Source organism: Myotis myotis, unplaced genomic scaffold (genome assembly GCF_014108235.1).
Source record: "Myotis myotis isolate mMyoMyo1 unplaced genomic scaffold, mMyoMyo1.p scaffold_m19_p_5, whole genome shotgun sequence".
NCBI classification, from domain to species: domain Eukaryota; kingdom Metazoa; phylum Chordata; class Mammalia; order Chiroptera; family Vespertilionidae; genus Myotis; species Myotis myotis.
This window is the reverse complement of record NW_023416357.1, coordinates 71,304,332-71,324,179: the sequence shown is the minus strand read 5'-3', so window position 1 is coordinate 71,324,179 and position 19,848 is coordinate 71,304,332. Positions and strand designations below refer to the sequence as shown.

General features: G+C 40.0%; 1 protein-coding gene across 3 annotated transcripts in view; it reads left to right on the top strand.

The window, feature by feature from the left end:
* Positions 1-1,034: 1,034 nt before the first annotated feature.
* Positions 1,035-19,848, top strand: part of DTWD2 (DTW domain containing 2) — a 72,472-nt gene continuing 53,658 nt past the window's right edge. The window contains exons 1-3 of one of the 3 annotated variants that reach the window (XM_036310171.1): positions 14,948-14,980; positions 16,642-16,797; positions 17,649-17,739. In XM_036310171.1, the coding sequence (XP_036166064.1) occupies positions 16,784-16,797; positions 17,649-17,739 (105 nt within the window). In that variant the 5' untranslated portion in view covers positions 14,948-14,980; positions 16,642-16,783. Of the gene's footprint in view, positions 1,318-14,947; positions 14,981-16,641; positions 16,798-17,648; positions 17,740-19,848 lie in introns of those variants that run through there. The other 2 variants (XM_036310169.1, XM_036310170.1) reach the window with 2 other exon arrangements.

Here is a 19,848-nt window from a genome sequence, read left to right as displayed (position 1 = left end):
TTCTTATCCCTCCCTTTCAGTAGTAGTCCAAAAGAAATGATGGCTGCTGTTTGCAGGGGAAGAGAATACAAGATAGTTGAAAACAGCCCTCTATTCTATTCATAAACTTGACTTTACATTACTGAAAACCGAACAGTGAAATAAAACACTTTAAGAAATACAATATTTGCTCTATTACTGTTAGTGGTAAATCTACTTTATTGGTGGAAGTAACGTAAAGTATTAATAAGTTAAAAGAAGCAGTATCATTTTGGGCAAGTAGAAATTCCGCTTTCGTTGTAAGGCGGACTTCATTTTGGCTTTTAAAAAACTGCGGGCTCTACTGCTGTTATCCAGGAGCTGTAAAAACTTGAACAAGGTAGTTTTCTTTCTCTGGCTCCCCCACACACACACACTCCCCGCTCCGTCCCGCCCCCCTCCCCCCCCCCCCCTAAAATCTCAACCTTCCTATTGCCTCCTGATCTTAGGGGCCTTGGAAAACTCAAAACCTCATTTAACAAAATCTTGGTGTCTTACTGTACGCTTGATACCGGGAGAAATACCAAGTACAAGATACAGGACACAGGTCCCTGCCTTTCTAGAGCAAGAAGTTTGCATGAATCAGGCAAGAGTGAATCCAATTTTCAGTCAGTGCAACATCTCCTGGCGTGGCCTTTAGCTATCACATGCATCAGCTGCTGCAACTGCTGTGAACACTCACCCAGCAAATTCTTCAAGGGCCATGCTAAGGCGGAAAACGCTGAATTCCATCTTATTTTCGCTTTTAAAGAAGTGAAATTAAGGACGGTTCACTGGGTTTTGCTACCTGCGGCGTTTTCAGAGGGCATTCCTTTACCTGCCCCAGCGATGCAAAGCTAACCTCACACTTCCCCAGGACAAGCCACACTTCCCAGTCTGGTTCTAGGTGAAAGGTCGCACTGGACATTGACCAATGGGCTCGTTCCTTCTCCGCTGAGGGGCGGGACCATGGGGCGTAAACTTCGGAGGCCCGTCCCCGGACGTGGCGTGCGTGCGTGGCGGCGCGCGGCGCGAGCCTGGTTCGCTGGCGTGTGGCGCCCCCTGGCGGCAGCGGGGACTCAGTGTGAACAGCCGGAGCTGCGTCCCCGCCATGGACCCGCAGAAAGAGGCGCGAACACCCCGGGAACTGGTCACGCGGCCGCCGGCCTCGCGGTCTCAGACGCCGAAGGAGGAGGAGCGGCGGGAGAGCGGCGAGGCGCCGGCGGCGGCCCTGGGCGAGGAGGCGGACGACAGTGCGGACGGGCTGTGGGAGCTGCCGGTGGAGCCGGCTGAGCGGAGGCCCGAGTGCAGCCGGTGCAGGTGACGGGGAGCGGGGAGGTGGCGGGGGGGACGCGGGGCGGGGCGGCCTCCGGGGAGGCTGCGGGGCGCTCCCCGACGACCTAGGAGCGCTGGCTCAGGCATCGCAGCGCTTGGGGTGCGGGCCCGCTGGCTGACCTCGCAATCACGGAGCACACTTGTCACTGCTCGTTAGTAAGAAGCCGCTTATCTAGGTTTCGTGTTATGTAGCCTCACTCCCCGCAAGACCCGGAGCGCGTCACGTGATCAGCGGACTTCAGTTCTCCTGTCAAGAAACTTAAGAGTGATGGGAAAGAAAGGCTTAATGGCAGTAATCCTTGTCATTGTTAACACCGTTATGCATGAGCGACAGTCATCTCACAAATAAAAGCAAAACAAAATGCATTAGAGGACAGAAACCATCAAAAGTGGCTAGTAGAGGCGTTGAAGAGTGTATTCAGAATTCTAAATTCCCTCAGAAATATTTACTGAGCACCCACTGTGTGCCAGGCACCCTGTTAGGTCCTGGGGATGCAGGCATTTATGGATAAAACAGGCGTGGTCTCTCACAGTCCGAGGGCGAGATTCTGGACTGAACGCGCAGCACCGCCACCAGCTCACATTATTGAATGCTCACAACGCGCGCAGTTGTTTGGGTGCTTGTCAGGAGGGTTGTGAGGATGGCTTTCCCTACTTGTTCGAACGTTTTGCTGTGGAGATACACGATTCTCTTCCCGTCCTGGGTGTTCTGGATCATTTTCCTTGGTTACCGAAGGTCTCCATCTATCAGCTAGCTCCCTGGTGCCCTCCGCAATGTAACTGTTAGGTGGAGCCCCTGCGTCCTCACCTTGGAATCACACTGCACTTAGTCCCCAGACGCATACTTTCCTGAGTTGGCTCTCACGAAAGCCACCAGATGCAGGAGGTGAAATCCAACGGATCCTTTTCTGTTCAATTCTTACTAGACTTTTTGGCAGCATTCTGCTGTTGAATACTCACTTCTTTTTAAAAAAAAAAATATTTTATTGATTATTTACAGAGAGAAAGGGAGAGAGATAGAGAGTTAGAAACATTGATGAGAGAGAAACATCAATCAGCTGCCTCCTGGACACTCCCTACTGGGGATGTGCCCGCAACCAAGGTACATGCCCTTGACTGGAACTGAACCCGGGACCCTTCAGCCTGCAGGCCGACGCTCTATCCACTGAGCCAAACCAGTTAGGGCTCACTTCTTTTTTTATATATGTATAATTATTACTTTTTATTTATTTATTTGTTTATTTATTTAAATATATCTTTATTGATTTTAGAGAGGAAGGGAGAGGGATAGAGAGATAGAAACATCAATGATGAGAGAGAATCATTGATCGGCCACCTCCTGCATGCCCCCCCACTGGGGATCAAGCCTGCAACCCAGGCATGTGCCCTTGGCCAGAATCGAACCTGGGACCCTTCAGTCCGCAGGCCAACGCTCCATCCACTGAGCCAAACCGGCTAGGGCTCACTTTTTATTTTTTAAAAGTGGTACAGCCGCTTTATTTTTATTTATTTTAAATCCTCACCTGAAGATATTTTTCCATTGATTTTTAGAGAGAGTGGAAGAGAGAATAAAAGACAGAGAGCAATATTGATATGAGAGAAACACATTGATTGGTTGCCTCCTGCCCACACCCGGACCAGGGCCCAGGCCCAGGAGGAGCCTGCAACCAAGGTACATGCCCTTGACTGGAATAGAACCCCGAACCCTTTAGTCCGCAGGCCAATGCTTTATCCACTGAGTCAAACCAACGAGGCCCGGGCAATACTCACTTCTTGAAACACTTTCTGTGGCCTCCCTTTAGTTTATCTGACTTCTTTGCCCTAGTCTTCTTATTCTGCTTTAACTCTAAATGTTGCACTTCAGGTCATGGTTCTAAATTCTCTTCCAATGCCACACGCTTCCCACAAGTGATGTTACCAGTTTTCATGGGTAAGTTATCGCCTCTAACTCCAATATCTCTAGCCCAGCGATTTTCAACTTTTTTGATCTCATAGCACACGTAAACTAATTACTAGAATTCTGCAGCACACCAAAAAAGATTTTATATATTTTGCTCATCTGAAAAAAAAATAGGTATAATTTTGATTCATTCACACTGGGCAGCTATTGTGTGAGCTGTTGTCATTTTTTAAATTTAACATCTCAGGGAAAAGAGCTCAGTGCCCCTGACTAAAGAGTCAGATGTTGCATGTTTTAAAAATTCTTGTGGCACACCGGTTGAAAATTGTTGCTCCAGCCCAGTGGTCAGCAAACTGCGGCTTGCGAGCCACATGCGGCCCTTTGGCCCCTTGAGTGTGGCGCTTCCACAAAATACCGACTTCTGCGCATGGGCCACGAAGTTTCAATCGCACTGTACATGCGCGCCCACACGTGGTATTTTGTGGAAGATCCACACTCAAGGGGCCAAAGAGCCGCATGTGGCTTGCAAGCCGCAGTTTGCCGACGACTGCTCTAGCCCATACACTTCTCCTGCGTACCGGACCTATGCATTTCTTTAACCATTGTTTATTGAGTGCTCTGCTGATCACTGGTAATAAATACAGTGGAGTCAGTGTCCACATGGACTGTTCAGTCTGGTATTGGATACAGATAGTAAACCAGTAAACAAGAAACCAAATATGTAATTACAGTTTTGAAAAAACACCCAGCAATGAAGAAAAGGAATAGATTGCTATGATAAAAATAGAAGGGGGGGTGGTGTCAGGAAAGATTTCTGAGGAGATAGCATTTATATTGAAATTTGAAAGATGGGAAGGATTCAGCCAGGAGAAAAGCATTCCCAGGAGACTAGGACAGACCCGCTGAAGATCTGTACCACTTGAGTGCTTGGGGTATCTTACTGGGGACATTTTACAAGGGCTGGATTGTAAGACCTCAGAAGAAGGGATCTGGAGTGTAAGGAACTTTTTATATTTTCTAAGTGTACTATGTATAGTAGAACCTTAATAGACTTTTGAGAAGGATGGATAATTTGTGTCTAGAAGGCACCATTTATATGAATAGAAGGGGCGTTGAATATAATTTATTTAAATAAGCTGTCTAAGGGTGTTAGATGATAAGACTTAAAAATGATGAAAGAAAAGTGTTTCAAATATAAATCCAGGGCCAAAGTATCATGTGAGCTTTATTATATAGTTTTCAGTCTATTTAAAACTGCTAATTATAAGTGTTGTATATACTTTTAAAAAGTAGTCTCCTCTGTTTAGCAAAGGGTTATAACTTTTCTGATCTGCTTCTGCCCTTTAATAGACTTTACTTTAAAAATAAAGATTTTTTATTGATTTTTAGAGAGAGAGAGCGAGCAAGGGAGAAGGAGAGAGAGAGAGAGAAACATCTTTGTGAGAGCAAGACATTGATTTGCTGTGTCCTGCTGCTCCCTACCAGGGATCAAGTCTGCAGCCCAGGCATGTGCCCTGCCTGGGAATCAAACGGTCAATTTTTTGGTGCACAGGATGGCCCAACCAACCTAGCCATATCATCCAGGGCAACAGACTTTACTTTTTAAAGAGCACTTTCAGATTTACAGCAAAATTGAAGTGGAAGGTATGGAGATGTCCCATATAATCCTTGCTCCTACCAATCCATGAATAATTTCCTTCATTATCAGCATTCCCCACTAGAGTGGCACATTTTTACTGTTCATGAACTACATTGACACATCAGTATCACTCAAAGTTTATAGTTTACATTAGGTTAATTCTTGGTGTTGTGCATATTTTAAGTTTGGACAACTTTTAATAACATATATCCACTAGTATAGTATCAGAGAGAGTATTTTCATACCCTAAAAATCCCCTTTGCTCTGCATTTCCATCTTTCATACCCCCTAATCTGATCTGCTTTTGAAAAATAAAAATGACTTGCTGGATTTTAGCTTGTTTTCAGTTACATTTTGTTAATATTTTAGGGTTATGATTCATGCCAATTTTTTCTGCATGTAGCTTTTTCTAGTAAATTTTTCTACCTTTTAAAAGCTCTTCTCCCTGTTGGCATGCTATGCATTTTGTTTAATTGTTTAGAATACAATTCTAGAAATATGAAGACTATTAGGCAGCGGTTCTCAACCTTCCTAATGCCGCGACCCTTTAATACGCCAGGCACTTGTATGTGGGCGTATCTGCATGTGGGCGGACCCGCCTGGAGACATATAGAGGAGCAGTGTCTCAGTTCATAAGACCATCAAAAATATGTCTTTTCCGATGGTCTTAGGCGACCCCTGTGAAAGGGTCGTTCGACCCACCAAAGGGGTCGCGACCCACAGGTTGAGAACCGCTGCTATTAGGTGTTACCAATACAATATAAACTAATTGATGGCTCTTTATATTTTATAATATTAGGCTGTTAGGGTCTTATTATAATGTTTTCTGTGTGAACATTTATGCTTAAAATAGTTTTAAAAACGAAAAATCATTCTTATATTTGAGTGATCACTAAATCACAATTTTTTGGCCATTTATTTAAAATAGTATTTATTTCTCTAAACACATAACTAGCCTCCATGTATTTGAATGTTTTTGGGTGTTTCTATTGTAGTTGATTTCTAATTTCATTCCACTGTAATCTGAGAAGATGCTTGATATGATTTCAGTTTTCTTGAACTTGTAAAGACTTTTTTTGTGTCCTAACATGTGGCCTATCTTTGTGAATGATTTATGTGCACTTGAAAAGAATGTATATTCTTCAGCTTTGGGGTGAAATGTTCTATAAATGTCAGTTAAATCCATCTGATCCAGTGTGTCCTTTAGAGTCACTGTTTCCTTGTTAAGTTTTTGTCTGGAAGATCTATCGAGTGAAGTCAGTGGGGTGTTAAAGTCTCCTACTATGTCTGTCTCTCTCAAAGTCCTCTAGAAGTTTTTTGTTTTTTTAATATATTTACATTGGGTTCATATATGTTTACCAGGGTTATATCCTCTTATTGGATCGATCCCTTTAGTATTATGTGTAGTGACCTTTGTTGTCTCTTGTGATGGCCTTCATTTTGAAGTATATTTTGTTGGATATGAGTATTGCTACTCCAGCTTTTTTTTTCTTTTCCATTTGCATAGAAAATTTTTTTCCATCCCTTCACTTTCATCCAATGTGTGTCTTTTGTTTTGAGGTGGGTCTCTTGTAGATAGCATATAGTTGGGTCATGTTTTTATATCCACTCAGCTACCCATGCCTTTTGATTGGAACATTTAATCTATTCACATTTAGGGTTATTGATAGGTACTTATTTGTAGCCATTTTAATTCTGTATGGTTAGGTTTCTCTCTGTTTCTTCTTCTCCTTACAGCAGCCCCTTTAGCATTTTTTATAATGCTGGCTTGGTGATGTACTCCTTTAGCCTTTTTTTTGTCTGGGAAGCTCTTTATTTGACCATCTGTTTTGAATGATAGCCTTGCTGGATATAGTAATCTTGGTTTCAGATTCTTGCTTTCCATTACCTTGTGTAACTTCATCTCATGCCAAAAAATCTTCTGGCCTCTAGAGTTTCTGATGAGAAATCAGGTGTCAGCCTTATTAGAGCTTCTTTGTAGATAACAGTTTTCTTTTCTCCTGCTGCCTTTAAGATTCTCCCTTTGTCTTTAATTTTTGGCATTTTAATTATGTGTCTGGATCTGGGCCTGTTTGGGTTCTTCTTGCTTGGGGTTCTCTGTGCCTCCTGGACTTGTGTGACTTTTTCCTTTACTAGGTTAGGGAAGTTTTCTGCCATTATTTCTTAAAACATGTTCTCTATCCCTTTCTCCATTTCTGGCATACCTGCTATTTGAATATTGTTATGTTTCACATTTTCCCACAGCTCCCTCCTTTTTTTTAATTGTTTTTTCTTTTTGGTTCTCTGAGTGATTTTTTTCAACTCTGTCTTCTAATTCACTGATTCGATCTTCAGCTTCTTCTAATCTGCTGTGTATTCCTTCCAATGTGTTCTTTATTTCTGCTATGTCATTCTTTATTTCTGTTTTCATATCTTTTTGCATGTTGTTAAGCATCTTTACCATCATTATTCTGAACTCTGTATCAGATAAATTTCTTTTATCCATTTATCTCTTCTTCTGGAGAATTTTTACCGGGGTCCAGCCCCAGCGGTCCAGGGGGTCCCAAAGGTGTGAACGGAGTCGGCGAAGAATGTTTTACATGGAGACAGCGTTCAGAACTCTCTAGCTCTCTTTAGTCTCCGTGGATCTTCCTGTGCCTGGCTGAGACCACAAAGATCCTGAGGCAAGCTGAGCCTTTATTTTTATAGTCAGAGGTAAATAAGGTAGTGGTTACCATAGTTACACTGTTCTTGTGAGTTTCACTTGTTTACACTGTTCTTGTGAGTTTCACTTGTTTTTGTTCTTGTTGCACTTCCCTCAGCCCATTAGCTTCCCAGGTAAGATCTAGGGAGTGTCATAGGTCAAGCCTAATTATGCTAAGAGGACTATGCCCTCTAAGCTGGAACTTGTTTGTGACTTTGCCAGCAGGTCAGTTCGAGGCTTAATCCTATATTGGCTCCCCACAAATTTTCTTGTTCTTTCATTTGGGGGTTGTTTTTTAGCCTCCTCATTTTGGCTGCTTGTTTAGGTAGATTGCTCTGCCTCCCAATCTCTAGTGCAGGACAGTGTCAAATGCTGCTTCTGATTAGGCAAAAACTCAAAGACTCAAAGTCTCCAGAGACACCTCTGCGGTTCTCCACCTGTGAGTCGTGACCCCTTTGGCGGTCGAATGACCCTTTCACAGGGGTCGCCTAAGACCATCCTGCATATCAGATGTTTACATTACGATTCATAACAGTAGCAACATTACAGTTATGAAGTAGCAACGAAAATAATTTTATGGTTGGGTCACAACATGAGGAATTGTATTTAAAGGGCCAGAAGGTTGAGAACCACTGGTCTACAGATTGATAGGATTTTCAGGAGTTTTTTTCAACAGGGTGGAGCAGTTGCTTCTGCTTGGAGGTTAATTGTTATTTTCAGTCTCTTATAGGCCTGAGCAACTCCACACCATGGGAAAGCTGTTCTTCCCCCCAGGCAAGGTAGCCTGTATAGCAAATGTCTGCGTGAGGAAGATGACCTACCTCCACAGCATGAGGGAATGACTCAGCATAGGAAACCGGGGTGTCTGTCTTCTGAGCTCTAACCCCAAAGCCCCCAGTCCTGGCTTCTGCTCACACATCTCCAGTCCACTCTGCCTTCCCTCTGCCAGAGCACAAGGTGGTGGCTCGACAAGGAATTTTGTGTATTGGCCCTTTAAGAGGGTGCCTGAATTTCCAGCTGTATATTCCCTGGCAGACAGCGACCCTGCTGCTTTTCACAGCTAAATGTTATGTGGGCACCCTTCTCAGTTCTGGTGCTTTCTGCTGGGGGACCCAGCTTGGGGATTAGACTCCAGAGTTCTCAGTGGCAACCCACCCCCAGCCCTTTTGTACCTCTGCCCCCCTACCAGTCTCTCTGTGGTCTCCACTTTCGGTCCTCAGTTATTAGGCTTCTCTCTAGCAAGTCTTCTGTTGATTATTCAGGAAGTTTTTCTATATTTTAGTTGTAATATCAGTTTGGTCCTGGGAGCGTCTGTGTAATGTCCACTTACTCTGCCGCCATTTTTAATCTTTCCCCCAAGGCAGTATGAAATAAAGATTGTTGAATTGGTATCTAATTAGAATTAGAAAACAAACAAATTTTAAATTTTGGTAAATTTAAAATCAACTAGGTTAGCCCTGGCCAGTGGTGCCCAGTTTTTGGAGCATTGTGTCATACACTGGAGGTCGTGGTTTTTAATTCCTGGTTAGGGCACAGAACCAGGTTTCAAATTCAATCCCCAGTGGGGGTGCATATGGAAGGCAAGTGAGCACTCCATGTTTCTCTCTCTCTCTCCCACCCCCCACTTTCTCTCCTTCTCTTTCTAAAGTCAATAAAGAAACAAACATATCCTAAGGTGAGGATTAAAAAATTGAAATCAACTAGGTTATTGATGATAATTTTTAGGGTTAAAAACTTAGACAATCTGCAAGTTTAATTTTTTGTGCATTTCAAAAGTATCATATTCCTAAGAGAAAATTATTAAGGTAATGTTCTCTTTTCTGTTAGTATAGAAAATATGTTTACTCTTTGAAGTAGTTCATTAGTAATATATGTGGAAAGCTAACTGATTTACAGATTGCTTTGCAAGCTAATCATGTTTAAAGTTGAGCAAAGATGATATATGTCAAAAGGGAATTTTTTTTCATAATCTTAATTAAGTCTCCAAGGAGGAGTGACCAATTTTAAAAATCACATTAGAGCTTTCTAAATGTTTGATTTATATTCCCCAAGAAAAATAAGAGTTATTAGCCTCTGATAGAAGTTTTCTTCAAAGAACATCAAAGCATATTAATTCTTTAAAGTATATTTGCCCGAAATTAATAATTCATAGTTCTGTTAGTGCTTATGTAGTGAGAAAACATATTCAGAAGTAGTATAGTCTAAAATTTGTCATTACTTAAAGAGTTCACAGGTTACAAGTGCTTTTACATCTATATTTTTATTCAGTACATAAGACAGCTTTATGAATTAAATAGTTATTCACTTTTATAGTCTCTCCAGGTCAGATGACTACTAAGAAGTATAGCTGCTTTAGCTTTCATATTTTTATTAGTATACCAAATAATAATGAATTATACTGAAATGAATAGTATGGCTGCTTTTGTTTTCCTGTTGCATATAATAAATTCTTTGAGGGAAGTGTTTGTCTTATAATCCATCAATTCTTCCATTTTCCTGTGTCCATGACTACTTTTAGTTACTTTGGGATGAGCAATTTTTTTTTGTGGTGGGGGGGGGAGGGGGGGGAGGGGTGGGGGGGGGGCAGTGGGAGGGAGGCAATTTTAATTATTGTCTTTTTTTTTTTTTTTTTTTTTTTAAGATAGAGCTTTTATCTCTTGAATCCTTTACCTGCCTATGGTCAGCGTCTCATTTGTATTAGTGGCATCTCACTTTTCAGTCAGAAAGGCAAATTTGTCAAAGGGGAGGGGTTGGGGAGTGGAGAGCACTGCTTTAGACCTCTGGAGCACAGGTCTCTGAAATCTCATTTAAAGATATTTATTCTCTTTATAGAGTTGTTTCCTTTCCTATAACATGATTTTATTTTCTAAGCTTATCCTTCCTCTACTCTTGAAGGCAGTTATAAAATAATAGTATAGTGATAAAAAAAAATTTTGGGAGTATGAAAATATTATTGTTATTTATATTTGAAGCAATCAGACATGTAAGTTATTTTTTTCTCTTTATGAGGTAAAAGTTTACTATAATAAGAGAGAGAGAGAGAGAGAGAGAGAGAGAGAGAAAGAGAGAGAGAGAAAGAGAAACATCTACATGAAAGAGACACATTAATTGATTGTGTCCCGAATGTGCCCAGACTGGGGCTGGGACGAGGGATAGATCCTGCAACCGAGGTAGGCGTCCTTGACTGGCCAGGGCAGAGCTGTTTCTTTTTTAGTTGGTTTCAGAAATTTAAAAACTTGTTTATTATAAAGATTATATTCCTTTAAAATGACAGTAGAGGGCACTGTGGTATTTAGTTTTTTAAAGCTTGTTTTAAAATCAAGTTGTTGGCATTTTTATGTGTAATAGTGTCTATTCAAGTAATCTATTGAAGGCTATGAAACTCTTTGTTCTTTGCTTTTTCACTCTGTAGGGGCTATAAAAATCTTGTTGAGTATTGGGAAATCTGAGGTGCACTATTTTTCTGTGTTCAGCGTTTGCTTTTTTTTTTTTATATAGGTAAAAGAAATCCTTTTAAAATATTCTTGTAAATCTATTCACTAATCTTTACATGTTTTTCTCTGTGAGATTTTCTTGTTTAAAATTAGTATTATGAGAAACGTAGTTTTGGTGGATCTTATCTAAGGCATTTAATTAAATTTTTGAAAAATGTTTTTTGTAGGTTCTAGCACAGCCGTGGGCAAACTACGGCCCGCGGGCCGGATCCGGCCCATTTGAAATGAATAAAACTAAAAAAAAAAGACCGTATCCTTTTATGTAATGATGTTTACTTTGAATTTATATTAGTTCACACAAACACTCCATCCATGCTTTTGTTCCGGCCCTCCGGTCCAGTTTAAGAACCCATTGTGGCCCTCGAGTCAAAAAGTTTGCCCACCCCTGTTCTAGCATCTCTGGTCATATGCCAGCTACAATTTCATTTGCCTACAGGCTGGCAGAGATAGCATGCCCAGAGTGACAGATTACCCTTTTATTATAGCATTCACTTCAGAAGCCAGTCAATCTTAGTCTGATAGGAGTCCTACATATTTATTCCCGTAATCCTTAATGAGAAAAGAAAAAACCCCCCACAGATTTTATAAAATATCCTCAGGGAAATTGTTGGGGTCCAGCCCCAGCAGGTCCAGCGGTTCCCAAAGGTGTGGACGGAGTCGGCAAAGAAGGAATGACACGGAGGTAGTGTTCAGTCTATCATCATAGCCAGGTTCTCTAGTCAGGATCTCCAGCCAAGTTCTGTCCAGATTCTCTTGCCATGTTCTCTCACTGGGTTCTCCAGCCAGGTTCCATGTTCTGCGTTTATTGTCTTGTTACATCTGTATTTATACTAGTTGATTTTAATCCTATCAATTCTATTCCAAAGATTAGGGCGTTTCTTATCCCCATTCCAAGGTTACTCTATTGTTCTATTAAACTACAAGGAAGTAACTGAAGGAGAGTATCCTAAGTAAAGATTATGTAGCTTGTTCGTAGTTAAAGTGATTAATTACCCGCCTGGCACTTAATTAAGGGGTTTTATTCCCTCCCTAACTCCAGGGAAAAATCCTCACCTGGGGAAACAACCTTTCTTGAGGAGGTGGTTCTGTTTAAAACACATAGCGTTAAGAGGGGGAGCAAACATATGCCATATACGCCAGGTCCCTTGAGACATAAGCTGTGCAGATGTTTCTTCCCTTCAGCGACTGTGTCAAGCAGCAAGGGTGGACCAGCTTCTGGCAGGAAATAATTAAAAAATTTTACTTATATTTTAAGAATATAATTAACATTAAGTGGGTTGTATATATTTTAAAGAAGATAAACCACAATGATGAAAAACAGTATTTATAATACATTGGCAATACATTATACATGTGGAAGAGGGAAAAACCTTAGTTCATACTTTGGTCATTCTGTTATACATTAGTTGAAAATTAATATTTGTAAATGATTATAATTTTATAACATTTGCTTATGATTCATTCAGTAGTTATTCCCCAGAACTTTACTGGCACTTTATTACCAGCTTTATGAAGGAGGAAATTGGAAAACCTGTGACGTGTTCCAGCTCACATAGCAAGACAATGACATTGTCAGTGACATACCTTAATAAGTTATTCCCCAAACCTATACCCAGTTGACTAGTTGATATTTCCTCATATATTAATTTTTCTTTCTTAGATCTGTACAGATTCTAGAAGTAGTTTGATTTTTTATTTTAAAATGAATGTTCATTATGTGTAAATAATGTTTTGATGTGTAGTTTTCTGTTACTTTTTTTCTTTCTGTCAACCACAATAGTTCAAAGGAAGGAAGGAAGGAATTTTCTGGCATATCAAAAACAAATAAGCTCCATGAGAGCAGGAATCTTTGTTTTGTTGCCCCAAGTGCCTAATATCTGGCCCATAAGTGTACAGTAAATATTTGAATAAAAATTTTTGGAATTTATAATTTTTTAATCTAGTAACAATTTGAAATATTTAAATCTTTAAGAGTTAAGTTTGTATATAGGAAGAATTCTTGTTCTTTGGGAAAAGATTTTAGAATGAGGAGAGCAATTGCTATACACTTATCCACTAGTTTGGTAAGAGAGGGTTTAACATTTGGACAGCTAATCACCAGCACAGTGTATGCAGACTATTGTGGAAGAGAAGAGTATGAGGAAAATTGCTGTTAACGTATAAACAAATAAGCACAAATTCATATTGTAAGGTAACTTGCTAAGATATAAAGTTGACCAGTTATAATGCAAAATGTTCAAAAGAACTATAGTTTTTTAAAATTTGAGGTAAATGTAACAAGACTTAGGTTAACAAAGGAGACATGCTTTATAGTAAATAGGTGATGATATTTTATGAGCATGTCAAAGCATAAGCCAAAAACAAGTAATTTCAGCCTAAATCAGTTACAGTGTCTACACATAAAGTGTTTAGATGTTTTTTGTTTGTTTTGTTTTTAAATATATTTTATTGATTTTTTACAGAGTGGAAAGGAGAGGGATAGAGAGTTAGAAACATCAATGAGAGAGAAACATCGATCAGCTGCCTCCTGCACACCTCCTACTGGGGATGTGCCCGCAACCAAGGTACATGCCCGTGACCGGAATCGAACCTGGGACCTTTCAGTCCGCAGGCTGATGTTCTGTCCACTGAGCCAAACCAGTTAGGGCTAGCTGTTTTTTCATTAGTAAACTAGAGGCCTGTTGCATGAAATCCGTGCACTCAGGGTTGGGAGGTCCCTCAGCCTGGCCTGCACCCTCTCACAGTCCAGGATCCCTTGCTCCTTACTGCCCGCCTGCTCATGGCTCCTTACTACTCAGCTTGCTGCGTCTCTGGGGAGAGACCACGGGAAGGCTCCAGGGCATGTCCGACCCATCTCGATAAGTCCTGATCGGCCGGACCCCAGCAGCAAGCTAACCTAACCAGAGCGCCTGCCCCCTGGTGGTCAGTGCATGTCATAGCGACTGATTGACCAGTCGACTGTCTGCTCCCTCGTGGTCAATGCATGTCATAACCTGAGCTGGGGCAAGGTAGGAAATGGTTTATGGCCCAGATGCCATAAACTGTCCCGGGGATAGGGGATGGCATGGAATGGAAATAGAATCATAGTTGTTTAATAGCTACTCACTGGGAAGAAGAGATTTTCTTATAGACCCTGGGAAACTAAACAACGTATTATAAGAAGGAGAACAGACCCTGGGGTAAGACAGCCAGGAGCTCAGATCAAGGACAGAATCTATCTGAAGGGAGACAGCGTTCCAGGCTATCTTTGCAGTGTTATGGGGCTACTCTTTGCAAGGACAATGAATGAAGGCAGACCCTAGGGTAGGAACTCACTAACTTTAGATTTTTTCCCACCCACTAACCCTCTATGAGCTTGTTTGAAATGAAGGGTCAGAGCAGTCTTTTCAGGGTGTTATACCTGCTGCTCTCTCAGATTGCCAGCTATCTGATTAATAAATGCACCATAAGGATTCAACCTCATCTGTACTTACTTGACTCTGGTAGTGGTGGGCAACTAGGACCCTTTCGAGTCTGGTTTCGCCTATACCAAATTTTAGTAGGCATTCTTGAATAATATTTCTTTATTCGAATATGTCCTCAGGGCAATTTCTAGACTTTAAATGGTTGTTTTTAAAAATAGTTTTTGTCGGTATTTGCTTGCTTCACTGGCAAGTGGGTCTGTGAAGCAACGTTCCCTATCATCCTGTAAGTGGAACTCTCCAAACTACTTAATTCCAAATATTCCTAAAGTTCAGAATGTCTTCTCAGTAAGGAAATTACCATCTCAAGTAACTGAGTTTTTTGTTGTTTTTTTTCTCTTCTGAACAGAAGTTTTGGTCAGACATGAAACCCAGAGCTACCAATACCAGGGCAGTGTTTGCACTATTCTGTCATATTAAGGACTTTAATAATCACCATATATATCATGAGCTAAAGATGTTATTTTCAGGGTATGTTTACCTAGTTTTCTGCTATTCACAGAAATCTGAAGCTTCTTCCCAGCGTGTTTACTTGATTGCAGTTCTTTGGCTCTACTGATGTTTCCTGCATAGGACAGTTGTGTTTTTTTTGGGGGGGGGGCATTCTTTTGTATTCTTAGATATTTAAGTTGATATTAAATTAAATTCTGAATTTTTAAAATGGCTTCATCTTATCTGAAATTACATTTTATAAAATAATTTTACTGACATCTGTGCACTTTAGTCATATACAGAGTTACATATAAAAGAGTTAGATACTTAGCCCTGGCCGGGTGGCTCAGTTGGTTGGAGCATCATCCTGTACACTGAATGATTGTGGGTTTGATTCCCCATCAGGTCGTATAGCTAGATTGTGGGTTCCATCCCTGGTTGGATAGTATACTGATCAGTTTCTCTCTCACATTGGTGCCTCTCTCCCTCTCCTTTCCTCCCTCCTTCCTCCCTCCCTCTCTAAAATCAATAAGATTCTTGGGTGCGGATTACAAAAATAATAAGTCAGAAGCTTAAAGTTTTAGTAGTTGAATGTGCATCATTTTTTATTCTACTGAATGGAGAATCCTTTCTAATTGTCACCCTTGATATGTTTGTCAAAATACCTAGTTCAGTCAGTCACTCTGTTCCTTTTTGTGTTTACTTTTGTTTACTCTTCTTGTGACCACGGAATGACTCCATTCCTAAAATCTCACATTCCTGGGAGAGAATCCAGTGTAGGGCAGAGTAATCATACCAAATAATTTTGTATGTTATTAGAAAGCAAGTATATTGGTTTTCCTTTGGTTAATCATCCATTTAGTTTTGATGATGGAGAGTGGAGTGGGGACATGTTGTAAAATACATTTATACCTCTGCCTAAGATTATCACATAGATAATTTCTTCAGCAGGAGCATAGGTTTGACAGTTTCTTGCAGAAAGAGATTGTAGATACAATTGAACCAATTTACTCACACTCTAAGTTTATTGGCATAAGCATTTCTTACCTCAGGCTATCCCTCTGCATAAGCAAGATTACTGATAGTGGTTAGTTTTGTAGTAGTTTGTATGCTCTTGGGAATTCCCTATAATATCACATTCACTTGTACACTATTGTAATGTCATATAACACCTGTCTGTAATAGTGATCTGTTGTGAAAATTTACTTCCATGATACACTGTGTCTGGCTGCTTGATAAATTTCATACTGGTAAACACACATATCAAATGTAGGGTTAATGGTAAAATATCCATGTATGTTTCTACAATTCCTTTGAAAGGACACACAAGTAACTGGTCATTGGTTGCCCCTAGAGAAGAGAATACTCTAAGCTAGAGGGCTCAGATGGGAAGTGCACATTTTTATTCCATATGCATTTTGTAATGAATACAAGTGTTACTGAAACAGTAGTAGCTTTACTTACTAAAAAGTAAAACAAAAACAACAAAGTAAACAACAGCAAAAGGGAATATAGGCAGATGCTCTGCCTATTGTATTTGGATATAATTCCAGCCAAATATAATTTGGTGGCTGCTGTTTGGGTTTCTCACAATTATTAAGCTCCCGTGTTGATTGATGTCTAAATTTGATTAGAACTTTCTTTTAGGTGGTAATTCTGTTCTAATACTTTATCATCATAATGTTCCCTCCAACTTCCAGATGATGTAGAAAAGTTGCCAAGTTTCTCTTTGACATCAGATTTGTTCTTGATGTGGAATGCAAGTTAGTACAAGTGTTGCTTCATGAATAAAAGACTATGCTCCTGATTTATGAGTATTGTTCAACTACAGATAACTAAGACATGATTTTTTCGAGGTACTTTGATCTAGATGGTAAAGAATTTACTAGAATCTTTTTTTCAAATTCTCATATGTAAAGTCTGAGTGAATAAATTCATTCTTGGTGTTTCATTTTAAAAGAATGCAACTTTAGCCTTGGCCAGTGTTTCTCAGTGGTTGGAGCCTCATCCTGTGCACAGAAGGGTCATGGGTTAGATTTCCAGTCAGGGTACATATCTATGTTTTAGATTTGATGCCTAGTTGGGGTGTGTGCTGGGGGCAATCATCAATGTTTCTTTCTCACATTGATGTTTCTCTCTCACTTTCCCTCTTTCCTTTCTTACCTCTCTCTTCTTCTCTGTGCAGAGCATTTGGTGAGCTTGAGGGGCGGGGGAGGGGGGTGGGTGGGCGGGGACGGTGAAGGATGTAGAAAAAACAAAGAATAAGCGGAGTCTGATTCTAGGTGGATCTCCTGTGCCTGGCTGAGGCCACAGAGAGAGAGACACAGACAGCAAGCTGATGCTTTATTTTATAGCCAGAGGTAAACAAGGTAGTGGTCACCATAGTTACAGTGTTCTTGTGAGTTTCACTTGTTTTGGCAGCCCCTTAGCTACCTAGATAAGATCTAGGGAGCTTCATAAGGTCAAGCCTAATTATGCTAAGGGGGCTGTGCCCTGTAAACTGGGACTTGTTTGTGGCTTTGTCAACAGGTCAGCCCGAGGCTTAACCCTATAGCCGCTCCCTACACGTCTCTCTCTAGAGTCAATGAGAAAAAAACCCTCCAATGAGGATTAAAAAATAAAAAAGTTGGGTTATGTTCAAGTTTCAGGTTATTGTCATATTTTATTTTAAACATTTACAGGCTTTCTTTTCCTTTATGCCCTTTAGCCGGCCTCAGAAAGTGTGTTTATGTCCGTTTCTACCAGTGCATCCTCTGCACATCTCTACCTACTTGTACATAATTCAGCATCCGGCAGAGGTGAGTAAGACTTCATAAAATGCACAATTTCAAATAGAATATTAGTGTACAAAGGGAAACACACAGATAAACATGCTCGTTCCTCCCAGCTGCTTAGCATTTCTGGAAATAAATCGATGATAAATGCTTTCTCTTCGGGAAAAAAATAGTTTCTTTTATGTATTATATGGTAGTATGGTGTTATATGCTTTGGAGATGGAGAAAATAGTGTTATTTCATAAAAACTGTCATTGAATAGTATAGAAATTTAGAACTTCAACAATATTGTGTGAAGGAAAAAAGATTTTTGTGAGTAAAGAGTTAGTAAAATCATTGCTATTTAAATTTTGATCATAGCTTATATTCATTGATGTCTTGTTAAAATAGAAGTGCCTCTCAGCATATTTTATTTTTTGCTTTTATTTCTTAATTTTGATTTTTCAGTTAAAGTTGACATACAATTTTATATTAGTTTCATTTATACAATATAGTGACATTTATTTAACTTATGAAGTAATCACCCTGATAAACCTAGTAAACATCTGACACCATACATAGTTATTACAGTATTATTGGCCATATTCCCTATGCTATACTTGACATCCCCATGACTATTTTATAACTACCAGTTTGTACTTCTTAATCCCTTCCCCCTTTTCATCTATCTCCCCAACCCCCGTCCATCTGGCAGTTGTCAAAGTGTTCTCTGTATCTGTGTTTGTTTTTGTTTTGTTTGTTCGTGTATTTTGTTTTTCAGATTCCACATATAAGTGAAATCATATGGCATTTGTTTTTCTCTGTCTGACATTTCATTCATCACAATACCCTTTAGGTCAGGGGTGGGGAACCTTTTTCCTGCCAAGTGCCATTTGGATATTCATAATATCATTTGCGGGCCATACAAAATTATCAACTTAAAAATATTTGGTCAAACATTGAATTAGCTCATCCCTAATGCCTTGGTAGGGCTAGACCAAATGATTTTTGTGGGCCTTATGCAGCTCACAGCCGGACTTTGCTATTCCTGCTCTAGGTTCGTCTGTGTTTTGCAGATGGCAAGATGTTCCTTTTTTTTTTTTTTAAATCCTTACATGAAGATATTTTTTCCATTGATTTTTAGAGAGAGTGGAAGGGAGGAAGGAGCAAAAGAGAAGGAGAGAAAAAGAGAAACATCGAAGTGAGAGATTGCCTCCAACACATGCCAGGGGCATGATCAAACCTGTAACCAATGTGCCCTTCACTGGGAATTGAGCCCTCGACCCTTTGGTCCATGGGCTGTTGCTATAACCACTGAGAAACTGCCAGGGAAAGTCATTTTTTATGGCTGAGTCATATTCCCTTCATTGCGTATATGATCCACTTCTTTATCTATTCATCTACTGATGGACATTTAGGTTGCTTCCATATCTTGGTGGTTGTAAATAATTCCACAATCAACATATAGATGTATATGTCTTTTCAATTTAGTGCTTTTTTTTTTTTCAGATAAATACCTAGAAGTGGAATTTCTGGCCCTTCTGTCTCTCTTATTATACTAGTATAGCCTTTAAAAATTTTATTTATCCTCACCTAGTGATGTGTTTATTAATTTTTGAGAGAGGAGGGGGGGAGAGAGAGAGAGAGAGAGGAACATCAATGTGAGAGAGAAACATTGATCGGTTGCCTCTTATATGTGCCCTGACTGGGGATCGAACCCACAACCTTTTCTGGCGTATAGGACAACACTCCAACCAACTGAGCCGCCTGATCAGGGCTAGCCTTTGTTTTAAAGTCTAATTTGTCTGGTATAAATATTGCTACCCAGCTCTTTTTGTTTGCTTGTTTCCATTTTCATGAAATATCTTTTTCCATCCCTTTACTTTTAGTCTTTGTATGTCTTTTTTGATCTGAAGTGAATCTCTTATAGGCACCATATGGGGTTTTGTTTTCTTATCCATTCAGCTGCCCTATGTCTTTTGATTGGAGAATTTAATCCATTTATATTTAAAGTAATTGTGGTTATTACCACTCTCTGCATTTTAGTGTCATAAAATGAATGTATAAAATAATTTTTTTGTTTTTCAATGAGTAGAACAAATATGTATATTTTATAGTATACATGTTATATATAAAGAGTTTCTGATTAATACT